Here is an 18,800-nt window from a genome sequence, read left to right on the forward strand (position 1 = left end):
GAAATTGGATTATGGATTTTGTTTTTGTTTGGTTATGGGTGGATATTTTTAAGCTTATGTTGGATGATAATTTAAGTTTATAATTAAATTTATTTGAATTTTTATTGATGCTTGAGTTTTAATGTGGATTTTTAAAATCAGCATGTCGCTTATAACAGAGAAAAAATATTAATTGTAGTAACTTTAAACTTATAAATTGAATCCAATGGTTTAATTCAATTAACCTTAAATTGGAACATTGCATCAGAGTGCCTCTTGGTCTTCTTCATTATTTTTGTACCCACCTCGAATAAACACAATTATAATGTTGGCAATTGGCAAGCATACTCCCTAGCATAACTAGCCCGCCCTCAATCACACCCCTGACTTCTCAGCCCCCAAAAAATAATATAAACAAATAAATTCTCTCTCTCTCTCTCTCTCTAAACTGCACTTGTGCCAACCACAAACCTACCAGAACTGGCTTGGTTATGATTAAATAATAGAAATTATAAGGCAAGGACAATGAAGAGAGAGAACAAAAGTCCAAACACCAAGCTTTCACAAGCAGATAGGAAGCTTCACAGAAGCTGGACTCCTGACAATTTAAGCAGTTCCCTGCCCCCATTAACCATTCCACGCCCACTACCAACTTCTTTCTTTCGTATTCCATGCTTGCGTACTAATCGACTAGGACCACACCCCAAGATATCCCTACCCATGCACCTTCCTGGAAACCCTTCAATTTTAATAACAGTACGTATACAACAAAACCCACAAATTCTTCCATGCTCATAGGAATATATTAAGTGCAGGCAGCACCACCATAGGCGCTGCTCCTTTGGCCCATCATTCGCCCGATGCTTCTCCCATTTTATGATAAATCAACATCCAACAGTCCATTCCGATCCACGTCACCCTGGTCCATCTAATAATGAACTATGATTTATGAATGAATTTCGGAACTTCCCAGCTGGACAGCTCGCCTCAAGATCACGTAGAAACCAACAAAACTTTCCACCCCTATAAATTAGAAGGCCATTCCCATCAGTACTCGCACCTGCAGATATATATCGATCATATGCTCCTTCGAACTGTTCGCGATATGGGTCTTCGTAGGTTTTGAATATATCTGTATATATGTGTTTTGCATGTGTGTGTTTAATTTTGCAGGCGAAGTTGATTTGAAACTTCCGAGCTAGCTTCAATATATATATTAATTGTTTGTTGGGAGTAATACTCACACGTACGTACAAGCTAGGGGATGGAAAATGGTGGGAGTAGCAGTACCACGGATGCTGCGAAAACAGTTGAGGAGACGAGAGAGTACTATGAGGATTTGCTGCCGGTGATGGCGGATAAGCTGAACGTGGAGGGGTTTGTGTCGGAGCTGTGCGGGGGGTTCCGGCTGCTGGCGGACGGGGAGAGGGGGCTGATAACACCGGAGAGTCTGAGGAGGAATGCAGGGGTATTGGGGATGGAGGGAATGAGCAGAGAGGAATCGGAGGAGATGGTGAGAGAAGGGGATCTGGATGGAGACGGGGCGCTGGATGAGACTGAGTTTTGCATACTCATGGTCAGGCTCAGCCCCGAAATGATGCAGGACGCCGAGGCGTGGCTTCAGAAAGCTCTTTCATCCTAGATTTAAAAAACGTACACAGGCAATATATATCATCCGATCCTGGTGTGCTACCTTTGGTTAATTATAATTAATAATAATCGATCAATGAATAAGGTAGCTTCTTTTTTTTTTTTAAATATGTATGTAGATTTTAATTAATTTTTTCACCATCATCTTATATAGTTAATTATTACTCGATCTCTGTTTCAGTACTGTTTGTGCATGTCATGAATCATGATCCATTGATCCAGAAGCACCAATTAGTTCATGGGCGCTGATATGTTATGATGGAGATTAATAAAATCCCAGATCTGTGGGTGCAGATGGAGGGATGATAAATGGAAATAAAAACCATCCCCGTGCTTTTGCGAGAGGCTAATGACACGGCTAGCTAGCTGTTGGTTGCAGTTCGAATAGGATCCAGTGAAAATGACATGATTATATGAAAATTCTTATATAGACAATGCCAAATAATGCCAAAATATGGTAAATTTTCCGAAAATACATACAAAAAAGGATCAAGGGACTGAACAACAGTGAACAGGCAGGCACACAGCAAAAGGAAGAAAACGGGAACACTAATAAAATATATTTCGAATATGGAGGGAGAACACAGGCTAATTAACTTGTAGAAACGAGTTTAAGAGGAGAGAGGAAGGAAGGAGAGGGAGGAGATCTCCAGATTCAGATTTTAATTCAGTAATTCAGTTTGCCGCAGCTGCTTTCAAATGCGCGGTTTTGCTTTGAGTTTGCTGGACTGCACATGAAATCCCATATTATTCTGCGTCTTCTAAACGCGAGTTAAAAAAGGGGTAGTTGGGTTTTCTGAGATACGAATTTAAGAAAGGGGGGGTGGGGTTTGGGAATTATTTCAATCCCAAATCTCTTACGGCCCTCCCAACTCCCCGCATTAGATATGCATTAATAAGCTTTCCTTTATAGATCATTTATTTTCTCGGCTAACAACAATATTAGCTCTAGCGACTAGAGAGAATAACTTAAACCTATTTACTAGATTTAAAACTGGCGAGTCTATCATGAACATAAGCAATAACACCAAAAAAAAAATACGTGTCCTTTTTTCTCATATTTTTTTGGCATAATTGAAATCATATTTGTTTTAGTTATTAACATCAACTTAGGAGTTATGAGACTCATCAGTCTCTCATGGACTAACCAGGACTAAACAATTAAAAACAAAATACAGGTACGTCTAAGGTTTGGGGAGCTAAGATTCCAGCCTGGCATGGACTACCATGACTAAGCCATCATTTCTCCTTTGTTACAATTTTTTTTGAAGCGCATTTGTTTTGGTGGCTAAACATTAACCCACTCACAAGATTCAAAACTGAGTCCCCCATGTGCTACTCGTGACTAAGCTCTATTGCCACTTTTAACTTCGTTATAATATCCCCTTTATAAATATGGCACCATAGAACAACTTCCAGGATAAGCCCAAAAATTGAATACAAATTTAGTCCTCTGTTGGTCCAAGATATAAAACAAATTCCATCATAATCAATCTAATACAATACTATCAAAGCCCAATTCAGTCCCTTATCAATCTATACACCCAATCCTTGTGGTTGATAATTTGAATTTCAGACCTTAAATTTCAATTTGACTACAAAAATTAGATACAAATCTATAACCTGAAATTCATGCTCACAAACACAAACCTTAAAAGAGCAAAACTGCACTTACATGCAATTATAATACCAAACCCCACACCATCTCATCATCCAAAATTAGCATGGTAAGACGGTGAAAATCAATTTAAGGACCCTTCAAATGATTTTTTTTTTTTTTTTTTTTACCATGTTTGAGTATCAATTAAAAAGCTCAAGCAGAACTTTGGCATGTAAAGCCAGCAATGCTATATGAACTGGCAATTGGCAAACACAAACCCTGCTATGAAACATATAAAGGCTGATATTCTATCCCATTAATCATTCATCGACTTCAAAGAGTCATGGTCCGAATCACACAAGTTAACATACAAATGAAAGTACCAGCAACCACTTCTGCCTAAAATATCACCTAAAACAGTGCAATTTTCAGCTAGTTGGTAACTTGTCCTAAAGATCATTAAGATCACACACAACTACCTAGCGACCTCGCAAACAACAAAATGGCATATTTCAGTTCAGCATGTTTCCCCACTTTGACCCAGCAACTCTTCACGTTCTTGACCTCCGAATGGGCGATCGGCTGTAATTAATTTATAAAAAAAAAAAAGTTGTTACAAAGCACGGTTCCATCAAAATTTTACACCATAAAATGGCATGCAAAAGATTTTCCAAAACAATTTTAGAGAAAAAGAATCTCCAAGCAACCAAAACACATAGCCTTCAAAGCATAGGTAACTACCTGCGGTATCTACCATATTCAGGACTCCTGTGCCTGTCATAGGCTGGACCATTGTACTTATCATAGACTGGGCTGCGGGCTCGGCCATAATCAGGGCTTGGTCGACCCCTTCGATACCCTGGACTTGGTGAGCGTCTATAAGGGCTGTCCCCACGTCTACCATAACCTCCTCTTCTAGGGCTATCATTCCTGTCATCCCTCTCTCCATCATCCCTCAGAGCATACTCCACGGATACCACCCTATCTAATATTTTGCTGCAAAATTAAAACCCACTTGCTCTTTATAAATGGAAAGGTGATGGTGGAAACAAGAACTCAATAGAAACAACATAACCAAAAACAAGCTCGTACTAACCTCATGTGTGTACATTCAAGAGCTTTGGTAGCATCTTCCTGTGTTTCAAACTGCACAAAAGCGAAGTTTCTTCGAATTCGGACATGAAGAACTTTACCATAAGGTTCAAAGTGCCTTTCTATGTCACGAACCCTTGTGCGAATAGGATCAAAATTTATTACAAACAATGTCTTGGTAGGTCTTTGATTTGCCACTGACCTAGACCCATCGCGATGACGGTTTCGCTCACCCTGCACGAAGCAAACATCAGCAGGAGCCTGAACATTTTTTATGACTTGTTGAGACAAACTTACTGAACAGAGATGAGCAGTAAAAGAAATAGAAATAAAATGAATTAAATAATATAAAAGAGCATATTGTACCCTAGCCCACTCTACTGACAATCGGCGCCTGTCATAACCGAATGGCATATTGTCAAGACCACGAATGGCATCTTCAGCATCACGTTCATCCTCAAAATAAACAAAAGCAAACCCTGCAGTAGGAGAGCAAAATCAGAAGCAGAAGTAACAATGCACAACACATTCATCAAATCCATTCAGCAAGCAGTACATCAGCCAAATCAGGATTTAGTTGCCCTGACAAGAACTAAAAATAATACAACACCTGCAAGTACGTGAAGGGCTGATGTAAATAAGGATGTAGAGGCCTGGCATGATGAACTAAATCATGATGATGGCATATTAAAGGTATAAATCCAAGGTTTCAGGTCTGAGATGTCATTGCTAAAAATGCTTCGCCATTCATTCATACAGCACGAGTTCAGTAATGGAAGGCATGGCATGACAGATTTCATAGATCCCCTTATTATCAGAGGTAGGGCATGGCATGATGACTTTGACTGATCCCACCATGACAGTCTTGTGAGATGGCAACTTTAGGCAGTGAAGTGGGTGAGTGACGGATGATCGAGTGAAGGAAATTCAGGATGATGCCATCTGAGAGTAGAAGAAAATGCAGGATAGTGCCATCTGTGAGTAGGACAGCAGGCAAGCAGGAAGGTTTCCTTTCCAATAGAATATTTTGCAAAGAAGTTGACGAGCACAAATAGAAGCTCATTTTCCCTTAGTAGTAGTTCCTGCGTCAAAAGAAACACTTAAATATGGAGATTTTCTCCAGACAAAACAAATTTATGGCTGCCATTTTAATTTCCGCCAGGAAGACATTGGATACACATGCTATACAATAGCCATATATCCACATCCAACAAGCCAATGGTTTAATAAGAATGTATTTTTTACTCAGAACATCAATTAGATTAGCATCCCACCTATGGAAGCAACCTCAAGTCAAAACAAGGGCCCTCATTAATCAATTGAACCCATAAGACATGCCCTAGAATTAAACATTCAAGAATCAAAGGTGGGGATAAAGCAAAATGGCACAGGGAGGAGAACCCTGAGCACGACAATACAAAATGAAGCCTACCCATTTCTCATGAAAAAAAATAAAAAGCACAAATAGGAACAGAAGCTTGGTCAAACCTGCTCAAAACCTGGTTTAACATTAATCAAAATGAAGGAAAATGTATCCATTTAATACAATACCTGAGGCCTCATCTCGATGGACAGAAACTTGAAATTAAATTTTTTTAAAAAGCACTTTGGTATAACATTTTTAAGTTTGTAAGCAGATAAAAAATAATGGATAAGCGTCATGCACAAACATTTTGTGTAGTTTTAACATGAAACAAAAAAAAAAACATCATGAAGCCCGGTCCATTCAAGATTTTCACCACCATTGAATGCCACTACACAACCATCTCACACTGTAACTCCCAAAGTCTCACACTATCAATTGCCAAAACATAAACTGACAAATCTCCGTTGCAGCAAGAATCATCATCTCAAAAACCATCTATCCCAATTCTGTTATCCTGACTTAATTAGAGCTGACCTCCATATCCATCTCCATTTTCACCTCACCGCATCACCAGGATTCAACATTACTACCACTACCACATACCACTACCTGCTTTTCCCCACTTCTACTCTGTCTCACTGCCACTATCATCAGTTGCTCAAGCCAGGTAGCGTAAATTGAGATTAGTCACACCATACCTATAGTTGCTACCACACTAAAAACTATATTCAAACAAATAACCTTCAAAATAAAATATTTTTCCCAAGAATGCATAAGTATGCACCTAGGAAATATAGAATTCACTAACATCAAGACATCGTGAAAATGGCACAAGATACAAAATTTAGGAAAATGACAACCATGATGGATGCAAATTGACTGGCTATGATAATTTAAAAAAAAAAAAAAATTCAATATCATTCATTTAAAAAGATGGGTCAATAATTAGTAGAAATACCGAGAAACAAAGGTGTTAGTAAAAAAAAAAAAACACTAAACAGACACCAAAAAGTACTGTGCACTGATGACTTTCATTTGTGTAGGTTCATAATCAGCAGGCCTAAACCTCATTCACAAGAGATTAACTAAACAAAAACTAAGAAGTTAAAGCTATGCAAATCTTAATTTGCCTCAGATTGTCTAAAAAAAGGATAAGGAGAAAAACTAACTGCTATAATCGCCCACATTATCAACCAAACTATTCAAACAATATTACAACACTGCAGACAAGGAAACAAACTAGTGTCTTACGCGATATCAACAAAATTCCTAAGTTATGCCATCAGAACAGAAACCAGAGAAAAGCACAAAAAAATTACATCTAATTCTATAACATGGGAAGTACCCAGATCAAATCCCCCACAATAAAATAGCAAAACAAAAACAAAAGCGAAACTTTTGGAGTGGAGACCCTGCAAATAATCAGATGGAGGATATTTACCAGATTTCATGTCAACACGCTCCACCCTTCCGTATTTGGAGAACAAACGTTCCAGATCAGATTGGCGAGTCTCGTACTCGAAGTTCCCACAAAAAATGGGCCTCATCTTTGCCACACTACACCAGTACCTTCAAAAACACGAGAAAACACACGCAAACTGAACAAAACGGAAACCCTAGAAAATGAATCTCTGACTTGCTACAGAGGGGGGAGGGGAAGAAAAACGAAGAACTATTTAAACCCTAAAAGGCCCAAGAAAGGGATTTCGGTAAAAGAATAGAATTTTTGTCCCTTTTTCCTCTCTTTTCCGACGCTTTCTCAGCGATCAAACAGAGACAGCAGAATAAGAAAGAGAAGAAAAGAAAAATAAAAAAGGGGGCAAGCTGCAGAAAAAGTACCTTCGTCCTGGGATGATTCGAAGCTTCAGAAACCCTAGCAACAGTTTGAGAGAATAAGGATACGAATAATGGTTGTAAAGTGCATAAATAAGCCAACAGAGCCCTAATTTAGACACCAATTCCAGCGCGCCTGTGCAGATGATCACCAAATCCAACGGTGATGCGTCTTCCAGGGGACTTTTGAGGCAAGGCAATAGTTGCAAGCGTGGGCTGCCGGCCCACCAGGACAAACCCTCCGGCTCCGACCCACCCCAGCTCTTATCGGGCCGGAGTTGCCATGGCCCACCCATGGTTCATCCAGGCTGGCCCAAAGTTACGGCCCATCTTGAAAGCATTGAATTTAAATTTGGATGAATTTAAATAAATATTAATATAATTTTTTAATTTATTTTCTGCAAAACTAAAATTTCGCCAAACATAGAAAGTGTAAATTATTTTATGTTCTACAAAAATACGCTTAGGTAGTGTTTGGATGCATAAATTTGAAATTAAATTGAAATTATAAATACATGGGTTTGTATTTGAATTTCACAAAATTCCTAATTCATGGTTTTACTAAATTGTAAGATGGAAATATAATTCCAAATTAAATCCAAACTCATTGTTTGGATCACCTTAAGTATTGGATATGGATTTGGGCATGTATACTTTAATTTATAATCATTTTACGTAATAATGTACATAAAAATATTCTTATCATTATTGGTAAGACTACACCAGTGAAAAGAATGATGATGCTTGGAGAACCTTATATTTGGGAATCTATAAAAGCTTGAATTTTATAAACTCTTTATATCTAACATAGCTCTTTAAGAAATCAGAGAGTAACTCTTGAGAAGCCATTTTGAACCTAGCATACTTGTAAATATATATATATATATATATATATATATATATATATATATATATATCTTTGCATAAAATTTAAAATTTACTAATTACATATATTAATATTTAGACCTGATAAATAATTCAAAATGCCTATTGTTGAAATTTATAATCAAAACATACCTATTACTTGTCCACAACCTAACATAATATTTTATTATTAATAAATTTTAAGTTTTATGCGCAACAATCATTTTTATATTAATTTATCGCACTAATTATATGATGTACACCACTTCAGATAATATTGAGAGAAATAGCTTATGGGAAAAATACTTTTGTTGGAAAAATATGTTTTGTATCTAAAAAAAAAAAAAACATCACAAATTAGTGTCAATTAATCTCAAAGATAGTTTTAGATGCATAACGAGACTCCAATAAAATAGTCAACACATCAATTGCAAAATGCAAAAGTAAGCTTCAAACTGTAGAAGATGTCAAGTGGAAAGCCCACACAAACACACAACACACGTCTTAATGGAAAGCCCATTTAGTGAACTAAAACCTACTAAGTGCAAACAAATGCCCTCTTTGTAGTTTTATAAGTAAAATGTAAAACAAAGAAAAAGAAGAAATCCATAATCGCACTGATGAAATGTTAATACGGTCGTAAAATTCCAACAAGCAAGTGCAATAGAGATGACATCAATTTGCAAGTAAGCAAGAAATTTCAACTTCCACACATCCAAACAGTAGATCATTTCCCAGCATCGAACAAGTTAAACTATATTTAGTAGCCGAAAACATGTTGATGGGAAAAAATGAACAAATCGAGACAAAACATTCTTCTTGTGAAGAAGAGATAGAAAAAGGAAGATTCGTGATAAGGAAAAAGATAATGAGGTGGAAGAAGAAGTACTTGGTAGCATTTCCAAGAAAGATGAGAGAGAAAGTTCTTGATATGCTGAGAGAGAGAGAGAAAGAGAGAGACAATGAGGAGAAGAGGGTTGGGGTTGAGAGTCAAACAGATTTGATTCTTTAGAAATAAGGAAGTCCTTATGGATTTAGATTTCTAAAATCCAACCCTAGGCTTGGATTTTATTTTTATTGATTTGGGACCTAAAGGATTTCACTTGGAATCCAAATTCAAGCTTAAGTTGTGCTCCCAAACAATAGATTTGGATTTAGGATCTCCAAATCCAAATCCAAGCCTCCAAATCCAAAGATCCAAACGGACCCTTATATTTTGAAAGTACAACAAAAAATTACAAACAAAAGGAAGTTTGTATAGATAAAAAATATAAAATATTTTAAAAGTAAGACTAAACATTCTAAAAATAAATAAGTTTTTATACTATGTATAGAAGTATAAGTAATTTAATCATTTTGCACTCAAAAATATCTTTATCCTTTGAAAGTAATACCAAATATTTCTAAAAGAAGTAATTTATAAATTATTAAGCAATTCAACTAAATTAGATAAAAATTTCATTTAAAATATCTACAACTTGTTTAAATATAAAAGAACAAATTTTTATTTGGTTAAAAAATAAAATAAGCTGTCAATGTATACACACACGCACGCGCGCGCACACACACACACATCTATAATAATTTATATCTACATCTATACTAGAGACGAAAGTATGAATAGTGCAATCATTTTGTGGACAAAAAATATCCTTATCTTTTGGAAGGAAGACAAAAAATCCCTAACAAAAACAAGTTTATATACCACATATGACTATTATAAATCAATTCATTGACAAAAATATCTAAATCTTTTAATATATTCCAAAAAAAAATCCCTATAACATATTTATGTCTAGGGCTTTCTTTTCGTAATTACTTGTCATGACTCTACTTTTGCAAATAAATAATAGTTCTCCTACTACTTTTAGTGAATTCATGTTTTATAATTTGCATTTCTTCAAAGTTTCAATTTAAAAAAATTTTAATTTCATTGTGATCTATCTTTTTAAAATGGATTATGTTAGTTTTGGTATAATCCCAAGAAAGAGGGTGAATTGGTATTTAAAAATTACTTCCTAGGTTAATAAGTCTAGCAGTAGTATTACACAACTTAGGGGCAGTCTAAGTATATATGAAATTGCAGATATGAAATATTTACCAATATTTAAAGCACACAATGCAATTTCAGTATTTTCTCAACTCGGTGCAATTTTGTGTCTATTAGATACGCAGTATATTCAGTAAGAAAATTAAATCAAGCACATAGCAGAATATAATGCAGGAAATGTAAAAGTAACACCGAATACAATATCGGGGTTCGACCAATCTTGCCTACAACCCTGCCTTGGCACACCCGCACAAGGATTACACTATGGCTAACTTAACAGGTGGAGCGGCACCTAAACAACTAGGTCAATTAGCACAGGATTGACCTCAACTTTTACAAACAATCCTTACCGGGCTGGATTACCGCCCCCTCAGGCCACACTTGGCATACAACAATATTTTCACAATATAATCGGTATAGTGATTTTGCTTCTTAATCAAGCAAATATGTATCAAAATACAGCACAAACTACTATGCACTCATAAATGATATGGATTTAATGTTCAAGTGAGATCCAATATGTAAACTCTCTAAGATGTGTGAGTGTATGTATATGTGAGAGTTCAATCTTTGATTCAAGATAAGATATTCAACACACAAATAATCAAAGGAAATTTAACACAATCCAAATCAAATATCTCAAGGATAATATAAATGTATAGCATAATAGATATTTTGGATTGAAATTGACAAAAACAATGTCAAAAATAATATGCAAACTTGTGTAAAATAATATTTTTGCAAATGAAAATCCACAAGCTTGATAAGTCTTGCAATCAAGATGCAAAGACTCGCTAGTTATAAGGGTATTCCCGCTCAAAAATTTATTGTTTAAACCGGGGGAAAAACCCTAACTAAGAACTCTCAATGAAATCAATCAATAAGCAAGGAGAGTTTTAGCAATGTAAAACACTCAATAACACTCTTGGGAACTTGATCTATCAAAGGAATAACAAAATAGAGAGTGTATGGAAGTAGTATGGGTTAAATGGGATTTAAAAATTTGAGAGAATTTTTCCTTAATGATCTTACTAATCAACCCTTAATTTTGCAAATGAAAAGATATATATATGCAAGGGCAAAATTATGACCGTTGCGGAATCAATGGGCATTTTTAGAAAAGTTTAAAATAAGTTTAGAAAAATTAACCCAGTTTACCCCTTTTAATTTTTAGTAAAAAATAATTTATCCCGTGAGATTTGGGTAACCGGTTTGAGGTTTGGGTGCCCGAATAGACACACTCAAAAATTCACTTTTTAAAGGTTTAGGTGCCCGAAATAAGGGTTGGTCGGCTGAACAAAAGACAAAATTTTTTTGTTCACGATTCGGGTGCCCGAAGCTAAGTCCGGTTAACCGAACCAGCAAGTTCGGTCGCCCGAGGTCTTTTTGAACGCGAAGGTTCGGTAGCCCGAGTTGGTGAAAAGTAACCTTTTAAGGGTTTAGGCACCGAAGGATGATAGGGTCATTTTGAGTTCGGTCGCCCGAAGCCTGCTTAAACTGCTGACTTTCTAGCAGTTCGGGTGCCCCAGGAGTTTTGAACTCCTAGGGTTCGGTCGCCTGACTCTCTCAAGATTTTTAATTAAGTCTAATTTTTCTTCAATTAATTCTCCTGATATTTTAAGTGATGTTAGGGACTTTCTTATGTGCACGTGCTGGGACCTAGGATCTTTCTAAGGCCTTTTTAAGTACGCCAAAAAACCTGGCGTCGGTCGACTGCCCCAAGGTCATTCAGTCTTTATGGTCTTGTTGAGCATTAAATCCTATTATACATGCAGATGCATTATTACAGACTATATAAATTATTACAGACCAATTAAAAAGGAATGCAAATACAATAGAGAATAGGTCTTCATTCTTTCGATTCTTCAGACACCATAAATGAAGCTTGATCTTCATAGTTCATATGACTTGCTTAAGTTCCTACCAATAGTGCATGCTAAGGATAGGCCTGTTCAAGAAGCTCAGTGCACAGGTGAGAAACAATGGTTTTATCATGATAAAAATGGGATCAAACTCATAGAGTCGACAGATTAGATTTTTTGTATTTCCTTTCTTGATTTTTGCTTTTGGTTTTGTTGATTTGTAAAAGCATACGTGAACTTGCAAAAGAGAAAATTGATTTAAAGATTTAATGGCATCTAAACGATGAGGAATTGTTGTCTCATTTACATTTATTATGTGTGTTTGTCTTTTTGTTATTAGAATTAGGAAAATGAATAAGGAGCTTTAGGACAATGAGGGACAATACACAACTTCTAAGTGACATGTTGTTTGATCAAACATCAAGTACTTTTTAAGAGATGATGTGGATTTAGATGGGTAGATAGTGGATGAACCCATTGTGCTAACCCACATCAGAGGTGTAAAGATAGGGATGATAAGAATCATAGAAATGTTAGAAATCGTAGAAGGAGGGAGAAGTATATGGAGTTGAAGAGATTATAATCGGTAAGGAGAGGTAGAAATAGAAGAGACTAAAGGGAGAAAAAAAATGGGAGAGAAAGAGAAAGGGATAGAAGGCACTTAGGCCTATTTAGCACCGGTCTAGTTGTATTATGAGCGTAAATTAGTCACAAGTTATCTTACAAGATAGACCATACTCCTATTCATACCCATTCAAAGTCAAACTTGGAATTACAATCGCAATGCAATTGTGCCTAAATCATTGCTACCTTTGAATTGCATGGTTACAAATCATAAAATCAATAATAGTTCTAATCAGACGGATTTACTACACATTAATCAACATAATTATTGTAGTTGACTTCTTATATTCTAGCCTCGGTGATTGCTTGCAACTTTTTGCCTGATGACTAAGTGACATCCCTAATGTGTAGGTAGCCTTCTATCACCCAACAAGTGGGCAACCTTTTTTGCCTGGTTGATCACTTGTCACTCTTTAGGTATTACGATCATTTTTTTTTCATAGATGTGATTACCATAGGTCTAGACAATGTTAGTTGTATTTGAGGGTGTGTATAAAGATGGCATGAACACATGTAGATGCTACAACTTTCATCTTTAGAACAACATATGAACCAGTAGTCGCTCTCTTTCTTTATATGTACGTGTAGCTAATTAAGTGATTTAATGTTGAGAACTAGATTTTAGATGTTTGGAGTGTGAAGGTGGACCTAGGGATGCACACGAGTCAGTCTGGAAAAAGAAGGAGGGAGAAGCCCATATCATACAAGGTCGCCCGTACCAAGAAAGCAGTGATAAATGGGCAAATAAAAGTACAATATTTGATCCTACAGTCAATAGTATATAGCATAGAAAAATGCACGACTGCATCTGATTTGTTCTGGTTCTCCATTAACTCATAGGCAGCAGAATATTCAATCTTTAAAGAGAAGGTTTTCAAGAGAGGTTAGGAGGGCAAAATTTCAGCCTATTCCAATGACATACTCAGAACTGTTCCTGTAGCTTGTAGAAAGACAATTGGGAAACCTAAGGTGTAGCCCCAAGAGGGTGGGTGAATTGGGTTATTTAAAATTCCTTAGAGTCTTTTTATGAGTTCTTGACTTTCTACAATTCTTTTAAAGACTTCTTATATTCTTATTGATTAGGCAATCCACACAAACATTTACTTCTTCTATTCAATCCATAACCACAACATATACAACCAATTGATTAACTACTGAAACCAAACAAACACAATACAAGTAATCAATATACGCTTTGCAATATTCAACTTAATTATTAGCAGCCCTGTATATGAATGTGCAAGTCTTGTAGTTGGCCTTTGAACTGAAAATTAAAATAACATCCAATCACTCTTTTCAATAACTCAAATTTTAAATAAACCCTTAGTTAAAAGAATTTAAGAGTTGATTCACCAACGTATTCCCTTTCAATTTCTGCAATCAATGATAATCAACCCAATCAATTTTAATCTTAAGTTTATTTAATATCTAAGGTTGTTTGTAAGATTAACACATCCATGCAGTTTATATTGTTGCTAGAATTTAAAAGAGAATAAAAGAAGAGAGTGACACGGCTTACCCCATCCTACTTCCTCGCCTTAGGTCAAGCACGTAAGGATTCCACTATACATTGCGGGTGGAACAAAAAAACCTTTACAATAACCAACCTCTTTTTCAGGAAGAGAAACCTCTTCAAGCAACAACCTATGCTTGGTGCAACGATCCAACTATACCTTGAACCGTCAAAGATCTAGTAGAAAGGGAGGGATATCTGCGTACAAAAACACTCTCAAACACAGAGCAAGTTGTACAAGTTAAATCACTAATCGTACTTCAAAACTAAAACTAAATAGAAAATATGAAGCTCAAGGTATAAAAGTTACCAATGGTTCTTTCTTATTGATATAGAAATTTTAGTTGCAAATTAGAACCAGAACTTTTTAATCAACCAACAATTTCGTAGAGTTTCCCCTAGCAAAAGTGTGAGCAAGTATGAGCTTTAGGAGAGTTTTAGCGTAGAAATCGTGTATTGCTTGAGCGTATATTTTCATTGAGCAAGAGAGGTATTTATAGACTTCTTAAAGAAAAGTTTCCTCATTTAACATGAGGTATTTAGGTAACTTTTTAAAAGATATTAAATCATAGAATTAATTTTGAAAAACTTCCCGTATAGTTTGAAATTCAAAATCTCCATAGAGTTAGTCGGCTGACTCACTCAACTGGGTCATTTTTGTACTAGTCAGTCGGCTGGACAAACAGCTGACACCATTCTGTCTCTCAAAAAATTAATTCTAATAAATTGTCGGTTAGCTGACTCAACTATGTTCAAAATAGTCAGTCGATAGGACAGAACAGGGAGTCAGTCGGCTGACTGATCCTAGTTCAAAAATGGTTAGTCGGTTGGACAGATGTTTTTCCATTCTTTTGCTTGTTAGTCAGCTGGCCAAACATGGTGTGTTCTGGTCAGTCGGCTGACCAGTCCTCTCTTTTTCATTTTTGAATTTTAAACTCTAGTTCCATTTTAAAAACTCAAGTACCACTCTTTCAAAATCATTTTCAAGGGTTTAAGGAGAAATGGTTTCTAAGTCTTCTCATCCTAATGAGTTTCACATATCTAAATAGTAATGAATTTGAAGTACTTACATACATTCTTCTAAGCATGATCTCCTTAGCCACTAAGTCTTCTAGTCTCGTGAGATTCAGTATTTTACTTCAAGTCCTACTTAGCCTTTAAGCTCTTCATTTTTCGATCATTGCTTGAATATACTAAGAAGTTTTCACTTGATTGACTTTGATTTCCAGCTTACTTCCATGATTAACCATGAGTGTCCTTTTACGTAGACCTGAAATAAAGCCAATCAACAACACATGTTAAAAACATCCTTCATTTGTTATTAGCAAAACAAGATTGAAAAACCCAGTTAGGCCAACAATCTCCCTCTTTTTTATGATGACAAATGGGTAGCAAAGATGAGGGTTCCTATGAAAAGGCTCCCCTTTGCTCTAAGCATTCTTTCAATTAAATACTCAACATGACTATTTCATAACCATTTCATTCACATTTCCATGACATTCATTTTCATTTCAATCATTCGTACTACAACTCCTTTTAGTTGTACATAAGTTAGTCCACATAGATATGCGCTAGAATCTGTTAACACAGCTCCTTTTAACTATCATCAATCAGTTTATAGCTCCTTTTAGCTATCATTGCATACATGGTTCAATTATTAAACACAAGCAACATGGTACTTATAACATTTTATTAACAGTGCATTTCTTACATAGTCTGCATCTCATACAAATAATATATATTCTAACAACATTACTATCCACTCATGCCACACATTTTAGCAGAAAAGTTCATACATTGCCTGTAAAATAAGCCAACCAATATTCAACATTTATATACTGAAAATATACATTCATTTCTTACATAATTATCCTAGAAATATTTTCCACTTTCATCACTTCATTTTCACATATACGTAGCTAAATAAGCAGTTTTAAGCTCAGAAAACATAATTTACATAGTTTGCATTTTATTCCCCCATGAAAACATATATACATTAATAAAACGTAATCCATTTTAATTCATGAAAACCTAATTTACTATATAAACTTCCCCTTTACCTGAATCCTTGATTTACACCAACAGGTATCCCAAACCGATGCCTGTGATGCTCACCCGGTCTCTGGTTCAAAAACCCTAGTTTAATTAAATAAACCCCAAGTGACTCAAATGTTAGAAAAATACTTATTTAATACTTCCTCGGCTCCAAATAACAATATTCGTTAAGAAAATTCTCAAAATAACTCACTTACCCTGATTTTAGGATGTTTTCCCAAACCTTTCAAATCAACGATCAGCTCCCTCAGCCTTGTAGAGAATGATCCTACAAACCTCGTGGTAGTTTTAGATCGTCAAACTGGGTCATATTTAGCCTGAAATCGAAGAGAGAAGGTTGAGGATCCATTTTTCACAGAGAGAGAGAGAGTAAAATTCTGAAGTTCTCGCTGAAAATGAAAAAAACTATATTTATAAGTAGGGCCTCATCGATGAGACACGTGGACTCACCGACGATCCCATGAAGAACACTCGTCGACAAGGTCAAGAGCTCGTTGATGAGTTTCAGAGCATCTCAAACCCTCTTGGTTAATTCTCGTCGACGAGACATACATACTCGGTGACAAATTTCTATAAATCTCTCATCGACGAGAAAATCTTGCTCGTCAACGAGAACCTATTTAATATCCTTTTACAATTTCTTTTTCCTTTCTTTTATTCCCCTCTTTTCTTTATTCCTTATTTATCTTTTCCATCTATTATTTTTCCTAATTATTTTATCATTAAAATTTTTTGGGTCATTACATTCTCCACTCCTTAAAGAAATTTCGTCCTCAAAATTTTACCAACTAATCATCCTTTCACATCATCAGAATTTATTAAGTCATACAATTCAATATGTATATCACCCAAATCCCTTACATTGTTTACAATTAATCACATCATCATAAACATTTAGATCATCATATATACTGCTCAATCATCTATAACTAAATTAATTTATCCTTAATCATAAACCCATACTTGCTTCTCTGATGGCATCCACCTCAGCCTGAAGTGTATACAGTCGGGGTGGAGCCCTAATTTAGACACCAATTCTAGTGTGCCTGTACAGATGATCATCAAATCCAACGGTGATGCGTCCTCCAGGGGACTTTTGATGCAATACACAAACTAGGCAAGGCAATAGTTGCAAGAGTGGGCTGTTGGCCCACCACGACAACCCCTCCGGCTCTGGCCCACCCTAGCTCTCATTGGGCCGGAGTTGCCATGGGCCACCCATGGTTCATGCAGGCTGGCCCAAAGGATACAGCTCATCTTGAAATCTTGAACTTAAATTTGTGTGAATATAGACAAATATTAATATAATTTTTTAATTTTTTTTTATCCAAAACTAAAATTTCGTCAAACGTAAATTATTTTATGGTCTACAAAAATACGCTTAGGTAGTGTTTGGATGCATAAATTTGAAATTAAATTGGAATTATAAACACATGGGTTTGTGTTTGAATTTCTCAAAATTCCAAATCCATGGTTTTACTAAATTGTAAGATGGAAATATAATTCCAAATTAAATCCAAACTCATTGTTTGGATCACGTTAAGTATTGGATATGGATTTGGGCATGTATACTTTAATTTATAATCATTTTATGTAATAATGTACATAGAAATATTCTTATCACTATTGGTAAGACAGCACTAATGAAAAGAGTGATGATGCTTGGAGAACCTTATATTTGGGAATTTACAAAAGTTTGAATTCTATAAACTCCTTATATCTAACATAGCTCTTTAAGAAATCAGAGAGTAACTCTTGAGAAGCCATTTTGAACCTAGCATACTTGTAAATATATATATATCTTTGCATAAAATTTAAAATTTACTAATTACATATATTAATATTTAGACCTAATAAATAATTCAAAACTCCTATTGTTGAAATTTATAATCAAAACATACCTATTACTTGTCCACAACCTAACATAATATTTTATTATTAATAAATTTTAAGTTTTATGCACAACAATCATTTTTATATTAATTTATCTCTCTAATTATATGATGCATACCACTTCAGATAATATTGAGAGAAATAGCTTATGGGAAAAATATTTTTGTGGGAAAAATATGTTTTGTATCTAAAAAAAAAACATCACAAATTAGTGTCAATTAATCTCAAAGATAGTTATAGATGCATAATGAGACTCCAATAAAATAGTCAGCACATCAATTGCAAAATGCAAAAGTATGCTTGAAACTGCAGAAGATGTCAAGTGGAAAGCCCACACAAACACACAACACACATCTTAATGGAAAGTCCATTTAATGAACTAAAACCTACTTAGTGCAAACAAATGCCCTCTTTGTAGT

At 35.4% G+C, this 18,800-nt stretch overlaps 2 protein-coding genes across 2 annotated transcripts; one reads left to right on the forward strand and one right to left on the reverse strand.

The window, feature by feature from the left end:
* The first annotated feature begins 817 nt into the window (after positions 1-817).
* Positions 818-1,798, forward strand: LOC131166898 (calcium-binding protein KIC-like). Its single transcript, XM_058125522.1, has one exon. The coding sequence runs from the start codon at positions 1,244-1,246 to the stop codon at positions 1,619-1,621; it is 378 nt and encodes a 125-aa protein (XP_057981505.1). The 5' UTR covers positions 818-1,243; the 3' UTR covers positions 1,622-1,798.
* Positions 1,799-3,517: 1,719 nt separating this feature from the next.
* On the reverse strand, positions 3,518-7,717 carry LOC131166899 (serine/arginine-rich splicing factor RS31). The gene is made up of 6 exons (XM_058125524.1): positions 7,527-7,717; positions 7,129-7,256; positions 4,688-4,800; positions 4,326-4,555; positions 3,971-4,225; positions 3,518-3,811 (listed from the first exon to the last, which is right to left on the reverse strand). Exons 2-6 carry the CDS (start codon positions 7,232-7,234, stop codon positions 3,781-3,783), a joined length of 735 nt encoding a protein of 244 aa, XP_057981507.1. The 5' UTR covers positions 7,235-7,256; positions 7,527-7,717; the 3' UTR covers positions 3,518-3,780.
* Between the last annotated feature and the right edge of the window lie 11,083 nt (positions 7,718-18,800).

Source organism: Malania oleifera, chromosome 10 (genome assembly GCF_029873635.1).
Source record: "Malania oleifera isolate guangnan ecotype guangnan chromosome 10, ASM2987363v1, whole genome shotgun sequence".
NCBI lineage: Eukaryota > Viridiplantae > Streptophyta > Magnoliopsida > Santalales > Ximeniaceae > Malania > Malania oleifera.

What these genes read in the sequence shown, in the direction of transcription:
- LOC131166899 (XM_058125524.1), bottom strand. Translation starts at nt 7,234, where the DNA reads ATGAGGCCCATTTTTTGTGGGAACTTCGAGTACGAGACTCGCCAATCT. An exon ending in GCGTGTTGACATGAAATCTG is followed by an intron (nt 4,801 to 7,128) that starts GTAAATATCCTC and finishes CTCCTACTGCAG; the next exon opens with GGTTTGCTTTTGTTTATTTT. An exon ending in TGTCAGTAGAGTGGGCTAGG is followed by an intron (nt 4,556 to 4,687) that starts GTACAATATGCT and finishes TGCTTCGTGCAG; the next exon opens with GGTGAGCGAAACCGTCATCG.
- LOC131166898 (XM_058125522.1), top strand. Translation starts at nt 1,244, where the DNA reads ATGGAAAATGGTGGGAGTAGCAGTACCACGGATGCTGCGAAAACAGTT.